Consider the following 21,968-nt stretch of genomic DNA (forward strand, 5'->3'; position numbering starts at 1 on the left):
ATCCTGCTGTTCTCTGGCTGCTGCTCCCAAAGAGACTGGTAAAGTTTATCCTGTTCAGATTTCACTGGCATATTGGCAGCATGGGTATTTCGATTTTATTCTTGTCTGCAGTTTTCTAAGCTATCCAGTTTATTTAATTCAAAATTCAATTTCTTTGAACATGTTGTTGAGTTTGTAATAACCTCCTGCTCTCAGTTTTTGGCCAAAACCTTTACACCTGAGCTGCAGTTATCCAAGATGGTTATAGCCATTCCTTCATCCCTTAATTTTCTCGGCAATATTTGCTTTATTACTTGTACTGAAATTTAATAGCGCCCTGTACTGAAACAGATCCTTCCTTAGGAAGATCTCAAAGCACTTACAACAGTAAAGACCATTTCTGAGCAAATGTTACTGAACCCCAGTGTATGCCATACATCAAATACAGGTGCCATGCTGAGAGCATCCCCATCAACAGGCAGTGATGATACAGCAGAGGGTGGGCACATGCTGTGTGGAGAGTCACACTCGGTGTAATGCAGAGCAAAGAACGAAAACCACCCAGGTCCCGAGCTACAGTTCAACCAGCATTTCTTTTGCTCACAACATCATGGCTCACAAGTCAGCCTGTGGTGCTGGCACTACCCACCAGCCACCCACTGCACCACACAAACATATCACTCAAGCCTTAAAAGGGGAGATCATGATTCCTAAGGTTTTGCTGCAAGACTCCCAGAGCACCATTTCCAGATGATTGCCTTTCCCCCTTCACTCAGGACTAGCCCACAGGCCCCAGCCCCAAGACACAGCCCACACCCCACAGCACTGCAGCAGCACAGAGCTGTGCAGCCCTGGGGCCCTGCTGCACAGGTTAGGCTTTCCCTCATTCCCATTTATCCCACGAGAGAGGAGGCAAGGAACAAGTCACTGTCATTTCTGTAAAATGTTCCTGGTCCTTCTGTCCAGCCAACACTCAGCCAAGCATCATGTTCCCAGTCCCAAGCCCCAGCTCTGCTTAGAAAATACATCCTTAGGCTCCTTGGGAATGGGGGACAGGGGCTTTCTTTCCCACTTAATCACCCTGTGTCAGCACTGAAGGTCCTCATAATCCCCATCGGAGACCACTGACCTCATGTCACTCCCACACCTCAGGGAACTGCAGACCCATAGGGACACTTTACAACCAGCAGGGCCCTTCCACCACTGGGGTTTCTTTAAACACCGCAAGAAAACAAATAGGTTTCTGGTTCATCCCCAAAAATGCAGCTGCCTGCCCCAGGGAGGTGTGAAGGGGCAAGGAGTGCTCCGAGGGATGCTCCTTGCTGCCTGGGAAGCTGGGCTTTATGGTCCTCCATGCCCTGCTGCTTGTGGGCAGACAGACAGACAGCTTTATTCCTTCCTCCTATGTCAGCTCTGACATCAGACTCAGCAGGGCTGCACGGTTGTGGCCAGACAGCCACCCGAGTCCCATGCTGGCAGGGCTGGGAAGAGGCGTGGGAGGAGGAGGAGGAAGCCCTGCAAGGTAAATACAGCTGTGGTTCACCCCACGTGGATGCATTGCTCCAGCAAGGTGGAGATGATTCCAGCCCTGAGCCCCTTTGGCATTGCTGTGCGGGCTACAGGCTCTTCCTCCCTGCTGCCCGGTACCTGCCCTCTGTCCCCCAGGAAGAGTGTGAGCAGTGCCTGGTCTTGCAGACCCTCTGCCAGGGCATGAGGGCACACGGTGGGAGCAAGAACAGTGTGCCAGGGCAGCCCAGCTGGTGCACGTGTCCACACACAGGAACAGCGGTTTGTCCTCCAGCAGGAAAACAAACACTCCGGCCGCCAGGAAGGGGAGGCGGGGGGCCGGCAACAGCACAAACCCAGCACACAGGGCCGAGTCAAAGGCCTGCTGGGAAAACAATAAATAAGGGGAACAAATAATATTTAGCAAGCCCATGGTGGCCCTCCCCTCTTGCTGGGAAGCAGCAGCTCTTGCTGGCCATGGAGCAACATCAGGAAGGGCCTGAATTTGGAGAGGATTTGGGGCTCTGACCCCTTCCCCAGTGTGGCTACAGGGGCCCTTGGTCACAGCCCTGCAAGATGCACACACCTCTCATCCTCCCTGTGGTGGTCTAAGAGGCTTATCCTCAGCACAGCCTCAGCAGTAAGAGCTGCTCCAGTCCAAACCATGAATCAGCCATCAGCATTCTCTCTCTCCAGCCACAGGCAGAGCAGACAGACCCCCCCCCCCCCCCCAAAAAATGGGGGCATCTTCTTCTCTTGCCTCCCCTTCCTGTCATACCTGCTGGGAAGCAAAACCCCTGGGGGAAAACTGCAGGGGCAAACGCTGCTCCAAAAGGCAACCATCGGGGAAATGGGTGAAAGGAAATGAGAGGAATGTAGGGAAGGATATTTGAAAAGTAATGCACACTTCTGCTGGCCCTTGGCACCTCTGGCGCTTTCTTGCCCCCAGGACTGGGATACAGCCCCCAAATTCAAGGGCTTTCAGCACATCTGGGGTGGCTGGAAAACAGTTTGTCACAGAAAGCTCTTCCTTTATCTAAAGACTGGATAAAGTGCAAGCACATACAGCAAGGTGGAGGGGTTTCTGGAAACTTCAAGAGGAAAACAAGAGTGGGAGGTTTTGAGAAACATTAGCTTCTTTTCCAGAGACAGATATGCTCAGAGGCTGCTGAATTTACCTCCTTCTCCATTCTCACTCATTAAATTTAATGAAATTTAGCTAAAATCACTTGAGATTTGATATGAGTGAAAGGAGACTATTACATTTCTTCTCTTTAAAGCAAACCCAAACACCCAGCTGGCACTTTCTGCATCAAGCCCATCAGTCCTCACTTTAAATCTGTCTATTTAAACAGTGCCTGGCAGTGGTATGAAAGCATCAAGCAACAGAGAGCCTGCCAGCATCTGAGAAAAGTTCTTTAATAGACAATTTTCACACACTTAAGCCTTATTCCTCTCTGAGTTCCTCTCATTTCAGCTTATCACTAGTGGATTGCACTAGTGATCATTATCCTTAATCATATTCATAAATTTCCAGTATTTTCTACTGAAATAGATAATTGATAAAACTGATAATTGCAAAGGGTGGAGTGAACAGAAGTAGAAATGGTAGACGACCCCATGAGTCCCTTTTGGTTAAAACACAACCTGTTCTATGAAATAAGAAGGAACCTTCTGGAGCACAGAAAATGCAATCAAGATGGGGGAAAAAACTTTGGACTTAGTTATGGCTGACGTGCTAATATCATAATATTAACTATTATACATATAAAAAACTAACTGTGGGGTTGTTTTTCTGGGGTTTTTTTTTGCTTGGAGGCACACAGTTCAAAATTGATGATCTCTTTGGTGTTTTTGCTGTTATCTGCTTGTATTTGAGTGGAACTGGACTTCATTATTCAAAACTTTTATTTGGCAGTTTCTCTGTATAGTCTGATCTACCTGTCAAATGCAATTCATTTACCATTTTAATTATAAGCATTTCATAGATTTAGAAAATGAAGGTGCAGGAAGATTTAGAGCACTGTAGACTTCATGGCCAGAAGAGACTACCATCAATCAGCTTGCCTGACTCTCATAGGCAGGATTTCCCGGTTCTGTCCAAGGTCATTTGGCAGGTGAAAAGCAATGATTTCCCACACAGCAGCCTGATATTCTGACACTTAATCACATCTGCTGCTGCTCCCTTGATAGAATCTGGTAAATAATTCATCCCCTCTTTTCACCTAGTTTTTCATACAACTTAGAAGAGTTTTGATTTTGTCCCCTTGTGTATTGTTTGCCCTTTGTTTAAACCTCCCCTTGAGAAGCCTTTATCATAAGGTTCAGATTGCAGAGGGTGTTCCTAATTTTTTTTTTTAACTTCCAGAATCCCTCCCCAGGCACTAAAGAATCCTCCACTTTGCCAGGCAGTGCAGGACTGTGGGTAAACAGCTCACTGTCCTATGAGCACAAACCAAGTATAATCGACTTGGTCCCAAGGGCATGGTAGGACTCACACTGTCCCTGCACAGACACAGGGAAGCACAGACACACACTCGTGGGGCTTGGGGCACTAAACCTTCCCTCTCTTATGGGAAAATGAAAGAGAAGCCTCAAGCCTTGCTAATCGGTTCAGTAGGGTGGTTAAAGCTCGCTGGAGGAAGGCAACCACTGCTGCCAACTCCTGCTTTTCCCACAGAAGTGAAGCATTCACTGGGGAATGATGGAGTTGGGGAGGGAGGGATGAAGGAGCAAATTTTCCTTCCCTGGTTCATCAGTTTTCCTCTTGCTCTGAAGGGCTACTCTGCTTTTCCACCGGCACATTAGCATTTTCCAGGCTGGAAGGAAACTGTGCTTCTAAAGTTCAGGCTGTAATTGAAAAAGTTTGCCAGGACAGACCTAATGAGGACACAACTAGTACCAACCATGCCATGCCTGAGGTGGTTTAATTCAGTCCCCTGGGCAACGCAGCCACAGTAACAACAGGACTTTTCATAAGGGAAGGAGCACCATTTGAAAATATTATTTCATTTCAGAAGCCTCTTGCACCTCATCAGCATGAATGGAGACACAAACACTGCAAACACAGACCTGTCCTAACCCCCTTCCAAGCCTTGCTGCACCTTCATGCCGAGGGAACAGCTGTCCTACCCACCTCCTGTCCACAGACAAAATAGAGAGAGAGAGGAGCTGGCACTGTAAAACAGGCTTCTCACCCCATGCTCAGGCACAGCCCTGACCAGAGAGCGACTTCCAGAAAGCTGAGTAGGAACTCTGAGTCTTTCCCATGATAAAAACCAGACTGCCTGAAGCTGGAAACCGGACACTTGTGTTTACCTCCCCGGATCAGAAGCTGTAAGTCAAACTGACTTGCACGGAGCCACGATGCACCCTGGGCACAGGCAGAGCCCGAGGATGACCTGAAGCCTCTGACACACTGCTATACCCCCTGCCCCCAGGGAAGAGGCATCCTCTCTCCTCCATCAGGGAGGGCAGGATCAGCTGGAGCTGTACCTCCCCCAGCACTTATGTTCTCATTCACAAAATTAATAACCAAGGCAACACTGGTGCTAGACTAGAAAGAGTTAATGAGGTTACCAAGGGTTTTGCTGGCCTATTTTCCAAGTAGGCACCCTTTAATCTCCTTTGGAAACACCTTCACACAAAGGCTGGTACAGCAGCTCAGCTGGAGCCAGGATTTAACGTGGAAGAACTTGTCCCAAAGAGATTAAAAGCAGCAGTCGGGCGGGCGCTGACCCTCCTGTCAAACAGGCAGGAATTTCTCACCAGGGATGGGAAGGCAAAGAGGGCAGCCAGATCCCGGGGACTGCTGCTGCAGCATGCCACGGCTCTCACCATCCATGCATCCGGCATACTTCCCCAGGAAGCTGAAGCAAACGTGTCAGGAGCGGGGCTCAACCCCACAAGCTGCCAGCACAGTGCAAAGTAACGCCCCGTGCACCTTCTGCCTTCGCAGCAGAGGAGCCTCCCCAGGAAAGGGGGGAGAAAGCTGGCACCACTCGTGATGAAGGGTTAAATCCCAGTGCCCCAGCCCCTGAGCAAGTCAGGCTCAACTCAGACAGGAAAATATGGTAACTGCACTGGAGGACAAGAATGCAGGGACTGTCAGAGTATGCACCAATATCACAGCCCTGCCTTATGGCCACAGAAGGGGAAAAGAGGAGTCAGAAGGAAGAAATTGGAAGAAAGAAAGTGGGAAAACAAAAAGAAGAGAGTGAGGGTAGCCACAGGAATCCATGCAAGCACAGCTCATCCATTCAGTTCCCCCTCCACCTTACCTGGGGGTCCCCAAGGCGACTGATGTCTGGATAAAGGTAAAAGAGGATTCCCTGGGATGCCCCGGGCAGGGAGACTCCCCTGATCAGCAGAACAATCAGCATGATGTATGGGAACGTGGCTGTGAAATACACCACCTGGGAGGGGGATGAAGGGACAAGTGTGAGAGAGCAGCATGGGCCAGAGCACCCAGTGCTGGCAGCACTGCACTGACCCCTGGGCTGGGAGAGATTGCCAGGGGACACATCAAGCTGCTTCACCCAGCACCTTCCTGTCTCCTGCAATAGAAAGAAATGCATTCTAAAATGCACCCAGAAAAATTGTCACATGCCATTACATGTCTGGAGCCAGAGAAAACCTTTCTAGTCCCAAGAGCAATCCAGACCATGAGCCAGGCTGTCACCAGGCTAGAGGCATAGTAGCTCTACTGAAGCCAGCAGTGTAATATCTACATGCATCAGAGAAGGAGCTGCCCCCAGTATCTATTTGCACGTCCCTACTCCAAGTAGTCTGAATCAAACACAGACAGTCTCTTCTCCACAGGATTTAGTAGTAAGGGTAAAGGGATGTGCAGGTAAGAGATACACTCTGAAATGTGATTGCCACCAAAGGACCACCAGGGACAGTGGGGGGTGCCCAGCTCAGGGCTGGCACCCACCTCTGCCCACTGCAGGGACTCACAGAGGCTGCCTCTGACTGACCCCTGTACAATTACCCAACACGGGTATTTCACACAGAGCAGGGCAGCACATCTCAGAATTGCCATCACGGATGCAGACCCAAACAGAACCTCTAACCTGTGTCCTCCTGCTTTTTATGCCACCAGCCCCATGAGCAATGTAGATGTACTCAGGGTTGAAATTCCTTCCTCTAGCAAAGGAGCCACATCCCTCAGGGGAAAGCTGGAGGCCGGTATCCAGTAATCCTTTCAGGGACTTGACCTCTGGTAAATGTAACACTCAATTTGGGGATTACCAGGGCACTTTCAGGACTGTTAAGGCTACTTTCTGTAGCATGCCACCACAACACAACGTTGTAGTCTATGTTTCCCATACAAACAAACTGATACCAAGGGCTCACAGCCTCCTCAGAAATTCAAGTAATGTCATTAATCCCTTCACATTGCTTTTGCACTTTCAAGAGTTATTGGCCACCCTGAAAAGAGGTTGTTCAGCCCATCGTATCATGCTAGGCCAAAAAAGAAATGTTGCTCTTTCAGGTTTTTCCTGTGTGGACGTGCTGAGTGAGGACTTGCACCAGCATGCTTCACCTGGACGCTACCCCACAGCTCTTTCCTCAGCCTCGGCAGTGGTGCACTGGAGAGCTAAGGCTCATCTCTGGAGGAAGTGTAAAATGTAATGATGTGAAATGATCCATTCATCACACCTGCCCATCCATCCAGAATAAGCTGTTTCGAAATCCACCTAAAGGCCACCATCCCTTAGCAGGAGTTACAGGCTGTGCCGCAGCTGCAGCACTTTCTGCATTAAAGGAGGTCCTACTAAGAACAAGTGTATGATTTCCCGGGACAGTACGACCACTTGCACTCTTCCCCTGGGTAATTCTTATGATCTGAGTGGTGATTCAGAAAGAGATTTTTTCTGGATCCACTCCAATACACTCCATGTGAATAAAGCAAGGTCCAAAGCTCCTCACTGCAATGTGAGTCCTCCTTTGAGTCAGGATACACACTCTCCAGCGATTCAGTTTTGTATTGTAGGATAGAAGGATTTGAGAGATAGCCTGTCCTTGAAAAACCACAATACTAGATTATCATCTCTGCCTGCAGCTCTGTGTTTTCTACACATTTCATGTGCCCTTCTCTATACATCACAGCAGTCTTGGGTAATACCACAGGGGTCAGTGAAAAACACTTCCTTGCTGCAGTTCAGGATTGCCTGAGATGTCTGTGGGAGCAGATCCATCCCCATCTGCACCCTAAACACTGAAGAAACCCAAGGACAGCATCCTTCAACACAGGCAAACACCATCATTCATTTCATTCTCAAATTTTCAAGGAGCCTCTGATTTAAAGCTCTTCCGTGACAGTTTATCAAATCTGCAGGTCCTGCAAGTTTAACCATCATCACTGTATTTACCACACAACCAAAGGCTTCCTTCAGGAAATAACAGGATGCAAGTTTAATCTTTCTCAGTTTGTGAAAGCTAGATTAAAATCAAAAATCATAAAAACAACTTATTGCCTTTGAACCCTAGTGCCCATTCTTCCAGGTTGCCAGGTTGCACATTCTCGCCTGGATCTCTAAATAACATCAATTTTAGGAGCTCAGAGTACAAATTGACATATGATTTGGATTTCATATTTTGGTAGCATCCTATGTGCTTTACAGCTTGTGCAAATTAGTGTGTTAAGCTTTTCACTCAGCAGTCAGTCACATATCTCCACTGAGACCAGAGACCTGAATTTGGAGAATGTTTTGCTGTATTAAGAGTGCCAAACTTCTATCTAACAACAGGAACATCTGGATCCAATGAGATATTAGTCAGTGCTTGGATCAGACCCAATCTTTTTATTTCTTGGGCATTGCTAGCACTAACTACATCACTGGGACCCTTGCAGGGATCAGTGTGATTGTTCTGTCACATGCTGGTCAACAACATCCAGGGTTTTATTTGAATCTGATCCACACGCCTCAGCAAAGTGGTTCCATCTGTGACAACCTCCTGCATCTGTGAGCGCTCCTCGGGGTCAAGCAGGTCCTGCGTTGGAGGATGCAAACTGCTGCTGGTGTTCTGATGATTTCAACTCATGTTGTTTGACCCTCCACAGGCAAATCCACACAAGGAAGGTGTATCTCTTCCCCAGTGGGGTTGTATTCCCACAGTCATCATCATTTTAGTCAGGTTATTAAATATGTGGAGGGTTGATAAAGCCTATGGACACTGTTGCTTCACTGAAAGAAGGTTTCTGTTTTCAAGAAGATCTCACCATCACTAGTACTTCTGTCTGAAATAGATCAAATTTGTTCTCGGCACTTCCCACACTATGTTTGCTGTATCTTAGTATCATATTTGCTGTTATTAGACTGCCTCTGCTTTCTTTTAACAGGTCACTACAGCAAGTGGTTGCTCTTTTCTTCTAATTTTACTCCATGGAAACCAGAAAACATCATCTCTGGAAGATGCTCGATTTCCCTGCCATGTTTCATAACCCAGACTATTCTGGAAGCAGGAGGAACTGCTAACATCCATGCCACCAACTTGATGGAAATGGATGCAGCTAAAATTTACACCCCATCACACATGATGTCTTGTTCAAGACATGCAGAGAAGACACCATTTAGGAAACACACTAAACCTTTTCATTTTCATCTGTTCTTGCTGGCTCCAGACAAAGCTGGCTGGGAATGGGGTCAGGAGGCGGTAGCAGAAACTAAGTAATGGGGTCAGTGCAAATGAGAGTGGCACACTTTGTGACAGAGGGAGCATGGAATGGAGCTGGGCAGTCACACCAATCCTTCCCAAAAGCATTTAAATATATAACTCTTTGGTGACTAGTGTGGGGAATAAAAAAGGAAACCTTTATTGCTGGAAAATACGAGCAACTGTATGAAGAGTTGGGACAAACAAAAAGAATAAAAGACAACCCCCATGGTGACAAGGCAGAGAGGGCTTTGAGGCCCTCAGAGTTACCTTTGTTTATATCTAATGAATTTGAAGATTTTCCAGCTGCACTTGCCATCAGAGGCAAAAACGCTGCGTGCTCACACTGTAGTGGGAGGGAAGTGAACATGCAACCACCCCACACATAGGAAGACTGCAGAGTCTCCTGGGCTTGTGGATGGAGAGGGACCAGATGGGTGTATACATCTTGGAAGTTAATGCCCTGAGATGCCTCGGTGCTCCCATCCTTTCCTACCCAAAACACAGGGCCTGGCTCACACTCCTGCTGCAAGTTGAGCCCTACAGACTCCTGGCAGCTTACACAGACAGGAGTGGTTCCCAGAGAACCTCTAGGACCTCTCTGAACCTATAAAAGGTGATTAGAACAAGCACTCCAGCTGTGATCAAGGGAAGAGGCTTGACTTGAACCAAGGACTCACCTTGCCTGTGGACTTGACTCCTTTCCAAATGCAGAAGTAACAGATGATCCATGCCAGCAAGAGACACAGAGCCAGCTCCCAGCGGAGACCACCCAGGTGTTGGATGCCATCGGAGATCTTTAGCACTCGCCTCCTGCATTGGGAGGAAGCAAAGGAACATGCAAGTGTCACTGATGTTGGCCACTAATGTTCCCAACACCCCCCTGGTTCTCAGTGCCTGATGGCTCTGGGGAGACAAGAACCTTGTCTTACTAACAAGGTTCAGGTCTGAGCTGCAAGCCTCCAAGGAATCAAGCAGTGCTCTCCCCTGAAAAACTGTCAGCCTGGAAGGTGATGCACAGACACTAGCTTCTACATTCACTCTAGGGCTGACCTGTTGGGCCAATATATTTCTTCTCCTGTCCTCTCCCACCCTTCATTTGTATTGTCCTCCATGGTAAGAGCTGTTTCTCTGCAAGATCATGCAACATTTTGAACACACGAGCTCTGCCCAGGCCTTTTTCATGCACATTACAAAGTTCATCTACACTTCTGACATGCTTCAAACCTCAAAGCGAAGGATACACCACACTTACCGTGCAGAATCCATCAGGACCACCAAAGAAGCAGTGCTGTCCAACCACTTCTCCACAGTACACTTCTTCTGTCTTTAGAAGCAGCTATCTCAGGACACAGAGCAGCACAGCATCCCATTCTGTGACTAAGACCCAACCAAGACTGCCATAATCCCCACTGCACAGTCAGAAGAGGCCACCTTGGGCATCCTCTTTCAACCAGTGTGGAGATAAGATCCTGGGCTAGACAGACCCTGGTTCAGATGAGGTCAGACAACAGCAGCTTTCCATGTCATGTGTATGTCAAATGTTCCTTATCGCTTACAAAACTAAGGACTCACCCTCCTCCATCTCCTACACCACACAGATGGATCTGAGTGGGAAACACCACAGTGTAACCCTAAAACCCCAAGCCTGAGACAGCCAGAGAGGGACATGCACTACCTTGGAACCCAGCATCAATGCCCACCCTGCTGCAAAAGACAGCGATTATCCCAAAATGAAGGTCGTGCTGCAGGAGAACCACAGTCTAATACACACTGTTGCCCTTCCCGCCCCACAACCTTTTGGTGGATTGAGAGGATGAGAGAGGGGTTGGAAAAATCACACTGCTCTCCAAGACACATTTCGTCATGTTGCTCTTTGTCTGTTTCTAAGGACATGGACTATGTAACCAGTGGGCAAAGGATGCCAGTAGACCGTAACTAACTGGGAACTGTACTGCAGCCAAAAGAGGCCTCTGGAGCCTGTCAGCCCACTGGACAGGTCAGAGCTTCTTGAAGAAGCCTCCTACCACCCTGCCGAGGGAAGGCAGGAACAGATACTGCATCAGAAGGAAGGGACAGTGGAAATTTCCAATCCCGTGTGCTTCTTCCCCAGTAAAACAGGGATGGTCACAGCAGTGATGGAAACATCAACTTTTCCAGCATCCAGCCTCCAGAAAAGTAGTCTAAGGTAGGCCATGTGTGTGCAGCAGGCAGAGGGAGAGCACAGGCTCAGGAAGCATGCAGGAGACAAAGAAAATTTAAAAACTTTAAGAGTAGCATGCCTGTGCTAAGCTGGAGATGCCCTGGAGGTACTGTGTATGTGCTCCATGCACCAACAGCAGCCAGTAGTGCTGCTGAGGGCAGCAAGGGCAGAGCTCTCCATCCTGCTAAACACACAAGGGAAATGCAGAGTGGCAGCAGAGGGGTTACTGGCACAGTCCAGCAGCCGGGGCTCAGTGCTTAACTGGGCCTGCTCTCCCAGGGGATGCTGAGGACCATCAGAGGTTCCAAGCCAGCAGGCCTATGCCTTGGTGCCAGAAATAAAATTACTCCGTACCTCAGGGTAACTAACACAAGGGGAGAAAACAATGAAAATGAGGGACCAAATTTCAGTGTGAAGTAAGTTGATTCTACAACTTCAGTTTTGGTGAGTTTCTTTCCTCGGGATAGCTTGCATATTAGTCACTCTGTAGTGAAAACATCACTTCTTTTTCTATTTTTAAAATAAGACTAGCTCACATACAAAAGTCACCACCCACCATGCCAGAGCCTCCTGGGAACATGCTGGTATCACATAGCAGCATGGATTCAAAAGAGAAAGGGTCAGTGAGACCAAGAAGGCCAAAAGGTCCAGAGGGACAGGAACACAGCATCAGAGAAAGACAAAGTCAGATGGCTCTGAGGCCTGCTAGCTCAGCCCCAGATAAACACCACAAGCCCAGCAAGGTTACCCTTGACTGACAGTGCTGCCCCTGAGAGCCTTCACTCTGACCTGCCCAGCTTCCCTTCTTGTGTCCTCTTCTGGCAAGGATGGACTAATAGGATGTGCCACTTCAGGGTTTGTCCCTTGCCCAGGGAAAATCTGTCTGAGAGGAAAGGGGTCTACAGGGCTGTCCTTTACTTACTCCCAGAACTCGATGACAGGGGAGGTGGCATTTTCGCTGGTCACGTTGAATGTTGAGTTCGCCCTCTGGAGCTCCATGCAGTTCCCTGAGGGAAAGGCCCAGGGAGAGAGAGAGTGTAAGCAGCAGTGCCTGGAGTACCAGAGGATCTGAAAAATCCCTCCCTTTTCATCCACAGTGCTGACACTGATTGACATTGACTCTGGGACAAATTTTGTGTAGTCCCAAAGATGCACAAAACAAGTCCATGCCAGGGACACTTAAGATGATTGCATTTAATTTTTCTTCCAGTGGACACATTCCCAACCAGCACGGGGTTGGTGGCTAACACACAGAACAGGTTGACTGGAAGATCCAAGAAGGAAGGTGCTCCTGGTGGCTGGAGCCCAGGGAGGTCACCACTGCACTGCACTGGATAGGTGCTGCAAGTGGCTGGGCAGCGGTGCTCTCTAGCAAAGACCCAGAACAACTGAGCCTCTTCCCCAAAAGTGCCAGCAGCACTGCAGTAACCCAGCACCCTCCACCCCTATGTCCCACTACACAGGGGCAAGACACTCTCCCGAGGTTTGGCCGTGGGCAGCAGCAGGTTTCCCTCAACCAGGATGTGGTGGAGGACTGGGAGGGGGCTCCAGGCTCCACACCCACCTGTGTTCCACTCATGGTCACAGCTTCCCCAGGGGAGGTCGATGGTGAACGAACTGAAGAGATAAAACAAGGCCCAGGCCAGGACAATGATGTAGTAGAAGTTCAGCAGTATGACGATGACCTGTGAGGCGTAGCCAATTCCTGCAGAAAGCGAGTCCCAAAGGCAGGTGACCCACATGCCAGAGGAGAGGAACAGGATTCCCTTTAGGAGGTGCTCACCCAATGTTAGCATCTGCTGCTCTGCATTTTGAGCACGCTGCTGGATGAGTGCCAGCGGGGCGGCCACCAGAGCCATCAGCAACTGAGACTTTCAGAGAAATCATGGAAAATGGTTCGATGCTGGATGACTGTGTTGAAATGGTGCTAGAAATGGAGGATCTGACTGCTAGCCATTTATTAAGAGAGCTGACACCTTTCACCACTAAGGTTTTAAGCCACCTGCAAACTCAGGAAAATGACATAGCATTGACTTAGAAAAAAACAGCAGAATGTTTTAGGTTCCTCATAACCACCAGAAGCGTTTTCCCCACTTAGCTCTTGGAGGACAACCTTGATTGGGCACAAAGCTCCTGGCCAGAGCTGTGGCCATGAAGAAGGAACCTGGGATGCAATGTAACAATGGGAGCTGTTTGTTGGAAAAGGTGATCAATTTTTCCAGGGTGATTTTGGAAAGGGGGCAGCCAGTGGCCCTCCCAGGATAGGGGATAGGGGTGGGCAGTGTATGCGTGGAGGTGAGTAATGCTCTAGGCTGTGGGGAGAGACATCACCACTCATCTTCCCAGGGTCCAAGACTCTCACCACCTCTCCATGCCCTCCCAGGCTCACCGCACTCACCTTCAAAGAGGGGGCAGATCCTGCGCCAGGCCGTCACCCCTCCCTGACTGGTGTACTGTCCCAGCGCTGTCTCCAGGAAGAAGACAGGGATCCCACAGGTGAAGAGGAAGATGAGGTAGGGAATGAAGAAGGCACCTGGCAGATTCAAATGGCAGATAGAAAAATAAGCCCCATGGGGTAACTGGGGTCAGGCTGTCTCTAACCTGTCACCAGGCAGGTTCCTCCTGGGTAGGACAGACTGGAAGGGATGGGGGCTGTGAGTGCAGGAAGATCATGGAAGGGATGTCAGGAAAAAGGGATTTTCCTCACATTTCATCTCTTGGAATGATGCAATTGCATGAGAAGTTCAATGTTTACAAAAGATCCAGAGGGAAGAAAAGCTTCTAGGCCTGATTTTTGTGTAAAAAGTAAGTTATCAATAGCAGTATGGAAGTACAGAAGAACACCCTGTTGTAAAGCCATTGAGACTTTTAATCAAGTTGGTGACTCCTTTCACATTGATTATTCTGAATAAGCTGACAAACCCATGGATGACAACACCAAGGCACTGAGGAGCACAGAGAGACTGACATCTTCACCCAGTCTGTGGGTTTGCTCAGTCTTTGCTCACAGAAAAGCAGCAGACATGCAAACAAAAAGCAAGTAGTGCAGGAAAGTATGTACCCCATGCCAGCAGCTAGGGCTGCCTTCCTGTTCAAGCCCTGTCATGAAATGGGCAGTGAGAGATAAAATGCATTAGGCTTTTGATTACCCCAGGTTCATGTTAAAGGCAGCAATGGCCTTTACCCCACAGAGCACAGGAGACAGACCTGCAGGACAGTCCATAACAACCCTGGTGCACAAGTAGACTCAAAACCCAAGAGATTTCCCTAAGAAGCTTAGCTAGCATGCAGGGGCAGGAAGAGGGAAGGGGGGCTTTAGGGACTGGCCAGGATTCCCACCCTGCCACTTGTCCCAGCTGGGTTCAGACCCACAGCCCTCCTGTTCTTGCAAAAAGAATACATGAGCAAAATAAACAGGGAAGGCATCTTGGCAGCTCCCTGTGGACAAACAGAAGTTGAAGGGGTGCAGAGTTAACAGTTGGACTCCATGATCTTATAGGTCTTTTCCAATCTTAATAGTCCTGCTAGCCTGCTAGCCCCAGGTAGCATCTGTCCACATGCTATCCCTCTACCAATAATTGATGAGGGCAAATGGAAGGGGAAATGGTTGTTTCAACACCATCCCCTTAACTCCCAACTTGCGTGAAATCATATCATCATAAAAGTCAAGCCTATTTCCAAGAGAGATTGTTGTCATAAAAAAGTTTGTATTTAACTAAACTGCACCCAGGGTATCCCGGTAGAGGTCTCTGAGGTGGCAGGTAGAGCTTTCCAGCCCAGGTTTCCCTTATTTGCAGCCTGCAATCTGGTCTGTCACCTTCCTCAGCACCTCTGGTTATCTCAGGTTTCAAGCTTCGGAAGTCTAACTGGAGGGTCCTGATGTGTGGGCTGTGAAATAATGCAGAATTATGGTGGAGAGAAGGAAGGAATTGCAGAGACGGGTTTGGGCTAAAGTCTGTGCTCTGCCCCACTCCCCTCACATTGCAGGTGGGGGGACACCAGGGTGGGATGGCCCCAGCACCAACCCCAGTGCCCTCCCCATCTCATTTAGCTGGCAGAGGAGAAAAAGTCGAGGAGAGGAGCCCAGCAGATCCACCCTGCACAGTGACTCTGAGGAGGGGGTGACAGGGAGGGCAGCACACAGTGGGGGCTGTGCTGCAGACAGGGGGCCATCAGCATGCCCAAGCAGCCCCCCAGTGCTGGGCTGACATCTCTCTAGTCCAGCCTTGTCCACCCTCCCTGCAGCTGAACCCTGCTGAGAGCAAAAGGGGAAACACTGGCACACGTGTCCTCCATGTCCCCCTCCCCACGTGCAGGGATGGCAGCAGTGGTGGGCCTTGGGAATGGTGGGTTTGGGGAGCACTGGTGGGGGATGTGGTGCTGGCAGCCACACCACCAGACAGGCTTCCCTGGTATTTCCCAATCAGCCTGCCCAGGGAGGGCCTGACCCCGCTACAGGAGGTGAAAGCAAGAGCAAACAAGAGCAAAAAGAACAATTTTTTCCTCTTCTTTGTCTTTCCTCCGCTATGGAGGGCCTTGGTGTCAGGTGCTGAGCCCTAAATATGTAAGGGACTCCTCTTTCTTTGTTATGTGAAAATATCCCTAAAGAGAGGAAAAGTGACTGGCTCTTTGCATAATTCAGATTTTGCAGACACCTTTTTTGTGAAGAGGCTCATATTTAGGCAAGAAAAGCAAGAGTTGAGAGCAGTTATCCCCACTGTCTACCCGCAGTTCAGCGTGGAGAGAAAGAGTCACCCAGCGGGGCAGACGAAGGGCAGAGCTGGTACAAGAGCTGTAGGCTGGCCATGATTGACTTGGGGCTGGAAATTAAATAAAGGCCCTGCACCTTTATCGAAGAATGACAGAAGCAAATGCCTGGACGAGCCTTCTCAAAGGAGTAAAGGACAAAACCTCTGGCAGCTTTTAAAATTAAACTTGAGGCATTACAAGGGATTTGACACAGCAGTGTCTGGGATAGGCTGGGTTCTGTGAGGCAGGAGAGAGCCTTGTGTCCTGCACAGCCTTGTCACACTGCTCTGCCCTCGAAGAAGACTTTTAGGAAACGCTCTCCTCTCTGCACAAGAGTCGTGTGCTCCATCCTTGCTCTAATCTCATGGAAAGGGGACTGGAGATGAAAAATCTGCCTGAGACTTCAAACTCCCCATGGCCTCTGCTGCTCTACATGGCTTTGCTTCAGGTCCATTTCTCCAAGAAAAAAGGCTGAGAAATCCCTTTGTGTCTTGCCTCTGCTGTCCAACCACACACAGCACCTCCCCTTTCCACAGAACTCTCCCTGAGCTCCTCCCTGGCACCCAGGGCAAAAGGTGCCAGGACAGGATTCCAGGTCCCACTCCCATTGAGGGAATAGTATCCAAGAGGGGTGCAGCGGTGAGAAAAGACACAGCTCAGCAAGCAGCCAAGAAACATTTCCCATAGAAAAAGAAAATGAGGAAAACTTTACAACAGGGAAAGAAACTGCCTGACCACCTGGCGAAAAGAAACAAGCACTGAGCAAAGCACGGCGTGAAAGTAGCTGAACAGCATTTAATCCTCTTTTATGCCACTGGGATGAAAGCAGTTTAGTGAGGCCCATGAGACTACCCCAAGCTCAAGCCAGGGGATTTCAGCCCCGAGTCCCCAGCACTCAGTCCCCGCCAGTTCCCAGCCAAGTGCCATTTTCCCTCTCCCCTGCCCTTCCGGAGGGCCCAATTAGCAATTAATCACCAGACAGGGAGAGCAGCTCCCTCTCTCTACATTTCACCAAGCCAAATTTGAGAAAGAGTGTTTTTGGTTTTTTAAACAATTTTCTCCCTTAAAGTCAACCACAAGCTAAAAACAGGCACAAAGACCTGTCAAAGCCCACAGATCACCTGCAAAGTGATCCCAGCTCTACTGCCAAGCTGCACTATAGCCCAGCATCATGGGGGATCAGCCACTGGTCACTGCCAAGCATAGCCTGAGCAGCACTGGTGTGCTGGCACTTTGGTGCCAGCAGCAACACTCTCCATGTCTGTGCATCAGGCACATCCATCCACACACCTCACAGCCCTGCCATGGGGATCAGAGGCAGGGGTCCCCTCTCTGACACGCTTGCATCTCTGGCAGATGCCAACAGGGTACCTTGGGATGCAGGAGGGATGTAATATTTCTTAACTAAGTTGGGGAAAACCCCTTCACACTCCCCTGTCCCTGACACCTGGCTCTAGCACCACAGGGTCACCCCTCCACAGACACAACCAGGACCTGTGGCCAAGAGCTCCTTGGAATCCCCCAGAGCCTCCTGAAAATGCTGCAGCTCCTCACAGAGCCAGCAAAGACATCAGTGCCCCATGGCCTCCCACAGCACTCCCTGGTCTGCCACCAGGACCCACCATCTGATTTGCACAGGATGTCTGGTGCTCCTCAAGGAAGCAGTGCCTGGGATGAGACACACTGTTTCAGAGAGCCAAGCCCCTTCCCTGCTCTTCCTACCTCCCGCTGCAGATAGCCACCCACCTCACCAGCAGGACCAGAGCTCCACACACCCCAGAAGAACACAGCTACAGCCATCAGAGACCCTGGAACATTGTTGCCCAGTTATCCATGTCCCACTGGGTCAAAACAGCCCCCGCTGGGGGCCGGGATGGTGACACCATGCTGGCAGGTTGGCACCCTCTCTTCAGACTCGTGACTTGGGCATTGCTGAGAAGCTGCTGCCAGCACTGGGCAGGGTCAGACACAGAGGTCACAGAGGCAGGAGGGATTGTGGAGAGATGCTGGTGACCAGGTGCCCCTCAGGGCAGTCATGGTCAGGGCTGCACTTACCTCCACCGTTCTTGTAGCAGAGGTAGGGGAAGCGCCAGACATTTCCCAAGCCAATAATCTCCCCAGCCACAGACAGGACATACTCCAGCTTGTTGTTCCATTGTCCACGCTCCAGGGTCTGGTCTTCCTCCTCCTCCTCTTCCTCCTTCTCCGTTTCCATGCCAGGGTGTGCAGGCACCATTTCACCATTGCTGACAGCACCGGGGACTGTGTAATCCATCCCACCTACAGAAGGAGTTTCCTTTGTTACATTCAGCACAAGCCATGCAATAAGGCAGAAATTTGGGCTGTGGGAGGCAAGAGATGGGCAAGGACACATGCACAAACACATGTCAAAGTGTTCTTTTCTTGCTCCTCATGATTCCTGTTGGCACAAGACACTAAGGGGATGTGTACACTTTCACTACTGAGTCCAAAACCAATTCTTAAAAGCCACTATCAGTTTCCTTATTTTAAATTGACTCATCTCAAAACACTACTGCTTCTGGAACCCCATCCTATAAGCACACTAAGGACCCAGCAGCTCAGCCAGGGTGAAGCTTCCACCATAGCAAGAACAGGGAACAGACTTAGGGCTGGAGGGGGACGACAGCAGGATAAAATACTTGACAAGGTATTTTATAAGGGTTTATCTTCTCTCCTGTTGCTGCTTACCAAGGCCTAGTTTGACAGACCATGCAATGAAAGCCACAAAACACACAGAAGTCTCAGACACAGGAAGAGGACGAACTGAAATAAGAGAAACAAGTTTCTCTTTTCGGTGGTAGCAACTGTTGCTGACAATCTACGAGGCTGAGTGAAAAGGCAGTTTTCAGAATGGTGCTATCCTTCTAATAGCAGGAAGAGAAAGGGTGCAAAAGTCATGACCACCTGGGATCTCACCTTTCCCAGGATCTGCTCTTCCAAACATCTGCCCTTTGCCTGCCAAGGCTCCCCACAGTACTGCTCTCAGGAAGCTTTGGCACCATCTCTAAATAGATCTGTGCTGAGAGAAGATCAGCAGAGAGTAGGTGGGCACCACTCCCACTGTCCCACCTTCCCCCAAAAACCTCCAAGAGGACACCTGTCCTCCCAAGAAAGCCAGGGCACAGCCTATGTGACTGTTGATGCACAGCTGGTGCCTCAGGTCACAGGTATGGGCAGCACAGGTGGCACCAACTCTGTTGCAGCCATTTAGTAGGATCAGGAGGTCTTTCAGCCTGTTCCTCCCGGGCAGGATGCCCCGCTGGCCACCAAGTCCCACGGGACAAAGGGTGAGGGTTGTTGTTCCTTACCCCTGCCCAGTTGTCAAAGCTGGGATTGCTGAGGACCTTGTGCCAAGGAGGGCACCTTCCTCCACACAGTGCCAGCCCTCGAGCCTGCTCCTGCCCTGCAAAGGCAGCTCCCCCAGCCCCAGCCTTACGCTGCCATTCATCCCTGCCTGCAACTCCCTCGCCAGGAGAGCAGGAAAAGGCACTGGCAGCAAATGACACTCTCCCCCATCCGGGGAGAATTAAAAAAGGGCAAAGCAGCACTTACAGCCTCTCCCCTCTGTCTGCATAGTCCCCTATAAAACACTTGGGGACATGAAGAGGAGCAAGAAACACTGGCAAGCGTTTGACAGCGGCCGAAAGGAAGGGCTGGGAGGACCCCTCCACGCTAGAAAATTATTAAACAGGCAGAAAATGCTCCGTGACCTCTCCTCCACGGCAGCCCCGGGAGGGTGCGGGGCGCAGGGGGATCAGGGCAGAAGGAAGCGGGGGCAGAGGTGTTACCTTGCGGACGGCGCTGTCGGGGCGAGAGCCGACGGGAGAGGCGAGGGCAGGACCGAAAGGTGCTGGCTATTTAAAGTGTTGGAAAGAAAAAATTCAGCGGTGGTGTAATCCTAGACTTCGCCCAACCCACATTCCTTCCCCCCACCCCCCAGGGCTGGACAAAAACCTACACATGACTGATTTCATGGCCAGTGCAAAGGGGCTCGTTCCCCCCGCCTGTGAGAAGGGCTCACGCCGCCTCCGTCGGAGCGCTCCCTTCCCGGGCCGGGACCGCGGGGCTCCCGCTCTCCATCGCCTTCTCAGCCCAGCACCGTCCCTGGAGAGAGGGGAGACCACCACACACAGGTGCCTCAACAGCACTGTCTGAGGGAGTGCAAGCCCCGAGACCTGCTGGGAAGAGGTAAGAGATGAAACACAAATTCACGGTGAGTTCCCATCACGGGGTCTTTCCTTGGCAGGGAGGTCACGGGCACAGGGCAAGGTCCAGCACGACAGCCCGACCGGCAATTTCCAGGGCTGTGCTGTGGCCAGGAGCAGTGGCAGGCAGCAAAGCTGGAAATAAACTCAGCTAAACTCTCTGCTGCTTCTTACTAAGGGCCCAAAACAGCCTCATTCAGAAACTTGGCAGGTTGCAAACTCTCTCCCCTCTCGCGCAGGGATCTCTGCCACTGGTCTTTCCCGGGAGCAGTGCTGCCCCATCGCTCCAGAAGCTGCAATGGGAATGGGCAATCAGGCAGCAGATGAAAACATCACACAGCAGGGAGACAACCTGCCCCAGTTGTGCAAACCCAGCACTGGGCTGCAAAATGAGCTATGTTGGGATTACAGCAGGTAATCTGATGACATTAGCTCCATGCTTAGAGGCCATAAAAGAGGCAAACAGAACAGGACATTGTTCATAGTAGATGTGTTACAGCTGTGATGGTCCGAGGATGCATGTGGGTCAAGGTTTTAAAATATTTTTATTATATCTGTCGATAAATATCTGAGGCAAGATAGAATAGGGGGCAAAACAATAACGCTTTTGGGTTCAGTGTCCTTGCATCAAGTGCGTAAAGCAGCAGCAAAACCTGAGCTGTGTACAGGCAGTCTGGGAAGGCAGTAGGAGAACAGGAATGAACCAGCAAACACTGTGGTGTCACCACATTAATCTATGGTGTAACCACACAGCACCAGAATTCTCACAGGAAAAACAGGGAAATGGAAGAGGGACAGGCAGACATAAGGACTGAATTCAACCAAGGAGTGATCAAATATGCAGTGACTCCTCATTTTGGGAACAGATGCCTTGGATGAAAACAGGATGACAACAGAGGTCTAGGAAAAAGGAAAGGACAGAGAAGATGAATATATTGTTCACTACAGCATAACAATTAATGGCATTCAATGAAAAGCTCAGATTTAAAGCAAAATGAAATACTTTTTCCTCCCACTGTGCATAATTAATTAGACCTGTGGCCATTACCACAGAATATCATCTGGAAAGGAACCAAGCAAGTTCACACAGATCTGCTCCTCTTCTGCAGCGATTAAACAGGATGGTCCAACTAAACCAGCTCCAGTCCTCAAATCGGTGATTCTTGAAAACCAGGGAAGATATTCCAGAGGAGGAATTACACGGTAGAGTGAGAAATGGAGAACATCCCTGTGCAGAAACCATCTCACAGTGAATAGTGTAGCTGTTAAATAGTTATGGTAAGAATGTAGGGATTGAAAACAACAGCAAAACCAAATAATATCTTGCCTTGTGCAACAGATTGGTGTAAGGAGAGAGGAGATTAATTAAGGAAACATTTCTAGAGATTCTCAAAACTATTGTGCTCAACAGCATCACTGCATGAATATCCCTGGGTAAGCAGAATTACTACAGCATACAGATAGCAATAATCTTATCAACAAGGAGACAAGCTAATTGGCAGGAACTAATAGACTATTATAGGAAAATGTGCAATTAATTACAAACTATTTGGCTTCCACCCAGTGAGATAAGACTGCACTGAACACAACAATAACTTGAAAATGAAAACAAATGTTCAGTGTAAACATAAGCAGCGAGGGGA

At 49.6% G+C, this 21,968-nt stretch overlaps 1 protein-coding gene across 1 annotated transcript in view; it reads right to left on the minus strand.

Annotated features, from left to right (window-relative positions):
* The window catches only part of SLC6A13 (solute carrier family 6 member 13), a 31,593-nt gene extending 11,272 nt beyond the window's left edge, over positions 1–20,321 (minus strand). Inside the window, 9 exon segments of the mRNA XM_051784958.1 lie at positions 5,766–5,900; positions 9,828–9,960; positions 12,273–12,357; positions 12,915–13,055; positions 13,749–13,883; positions 18,155–18,379; positions 19,909–19,974; positions 20,079–20,175; positions 20,177–20,321. Of these exon segments, the coding sequence (XP_051640918.1) occupies positions 5,766–5,900; positions 9,828–9,960; positions 12,273–12,357; positions 12,915–13,055; positions 13,749–13,883; positions 18,155–18,379; positions 19,909–19,974; positions 20,079–20,175; positions 20,177–20,200 (1,041 nt within the window). The 5' untranslated portion in view covers positions 20,201–20,321.
* Positions 20,322–21,968: the final 1,647 nt, after the last annotated feature.

This window comes from Manacus candei, unplaced genomic scaffold, assembly GCF_025592945.1.
Source record: "Manacus candei isolate 608988 ecotype Guabito, Panama unplaced genomic scaffold, ASM2559294v1 h1tg000018l, whole genome shotgun sequence".
Classification (NCBI taxonomy): domain Eukaryota; kingdom Metazoa; phylum Chordata; class Aves; order Passeriformes; family Pipridae; genus Manacus; species Manacus candei.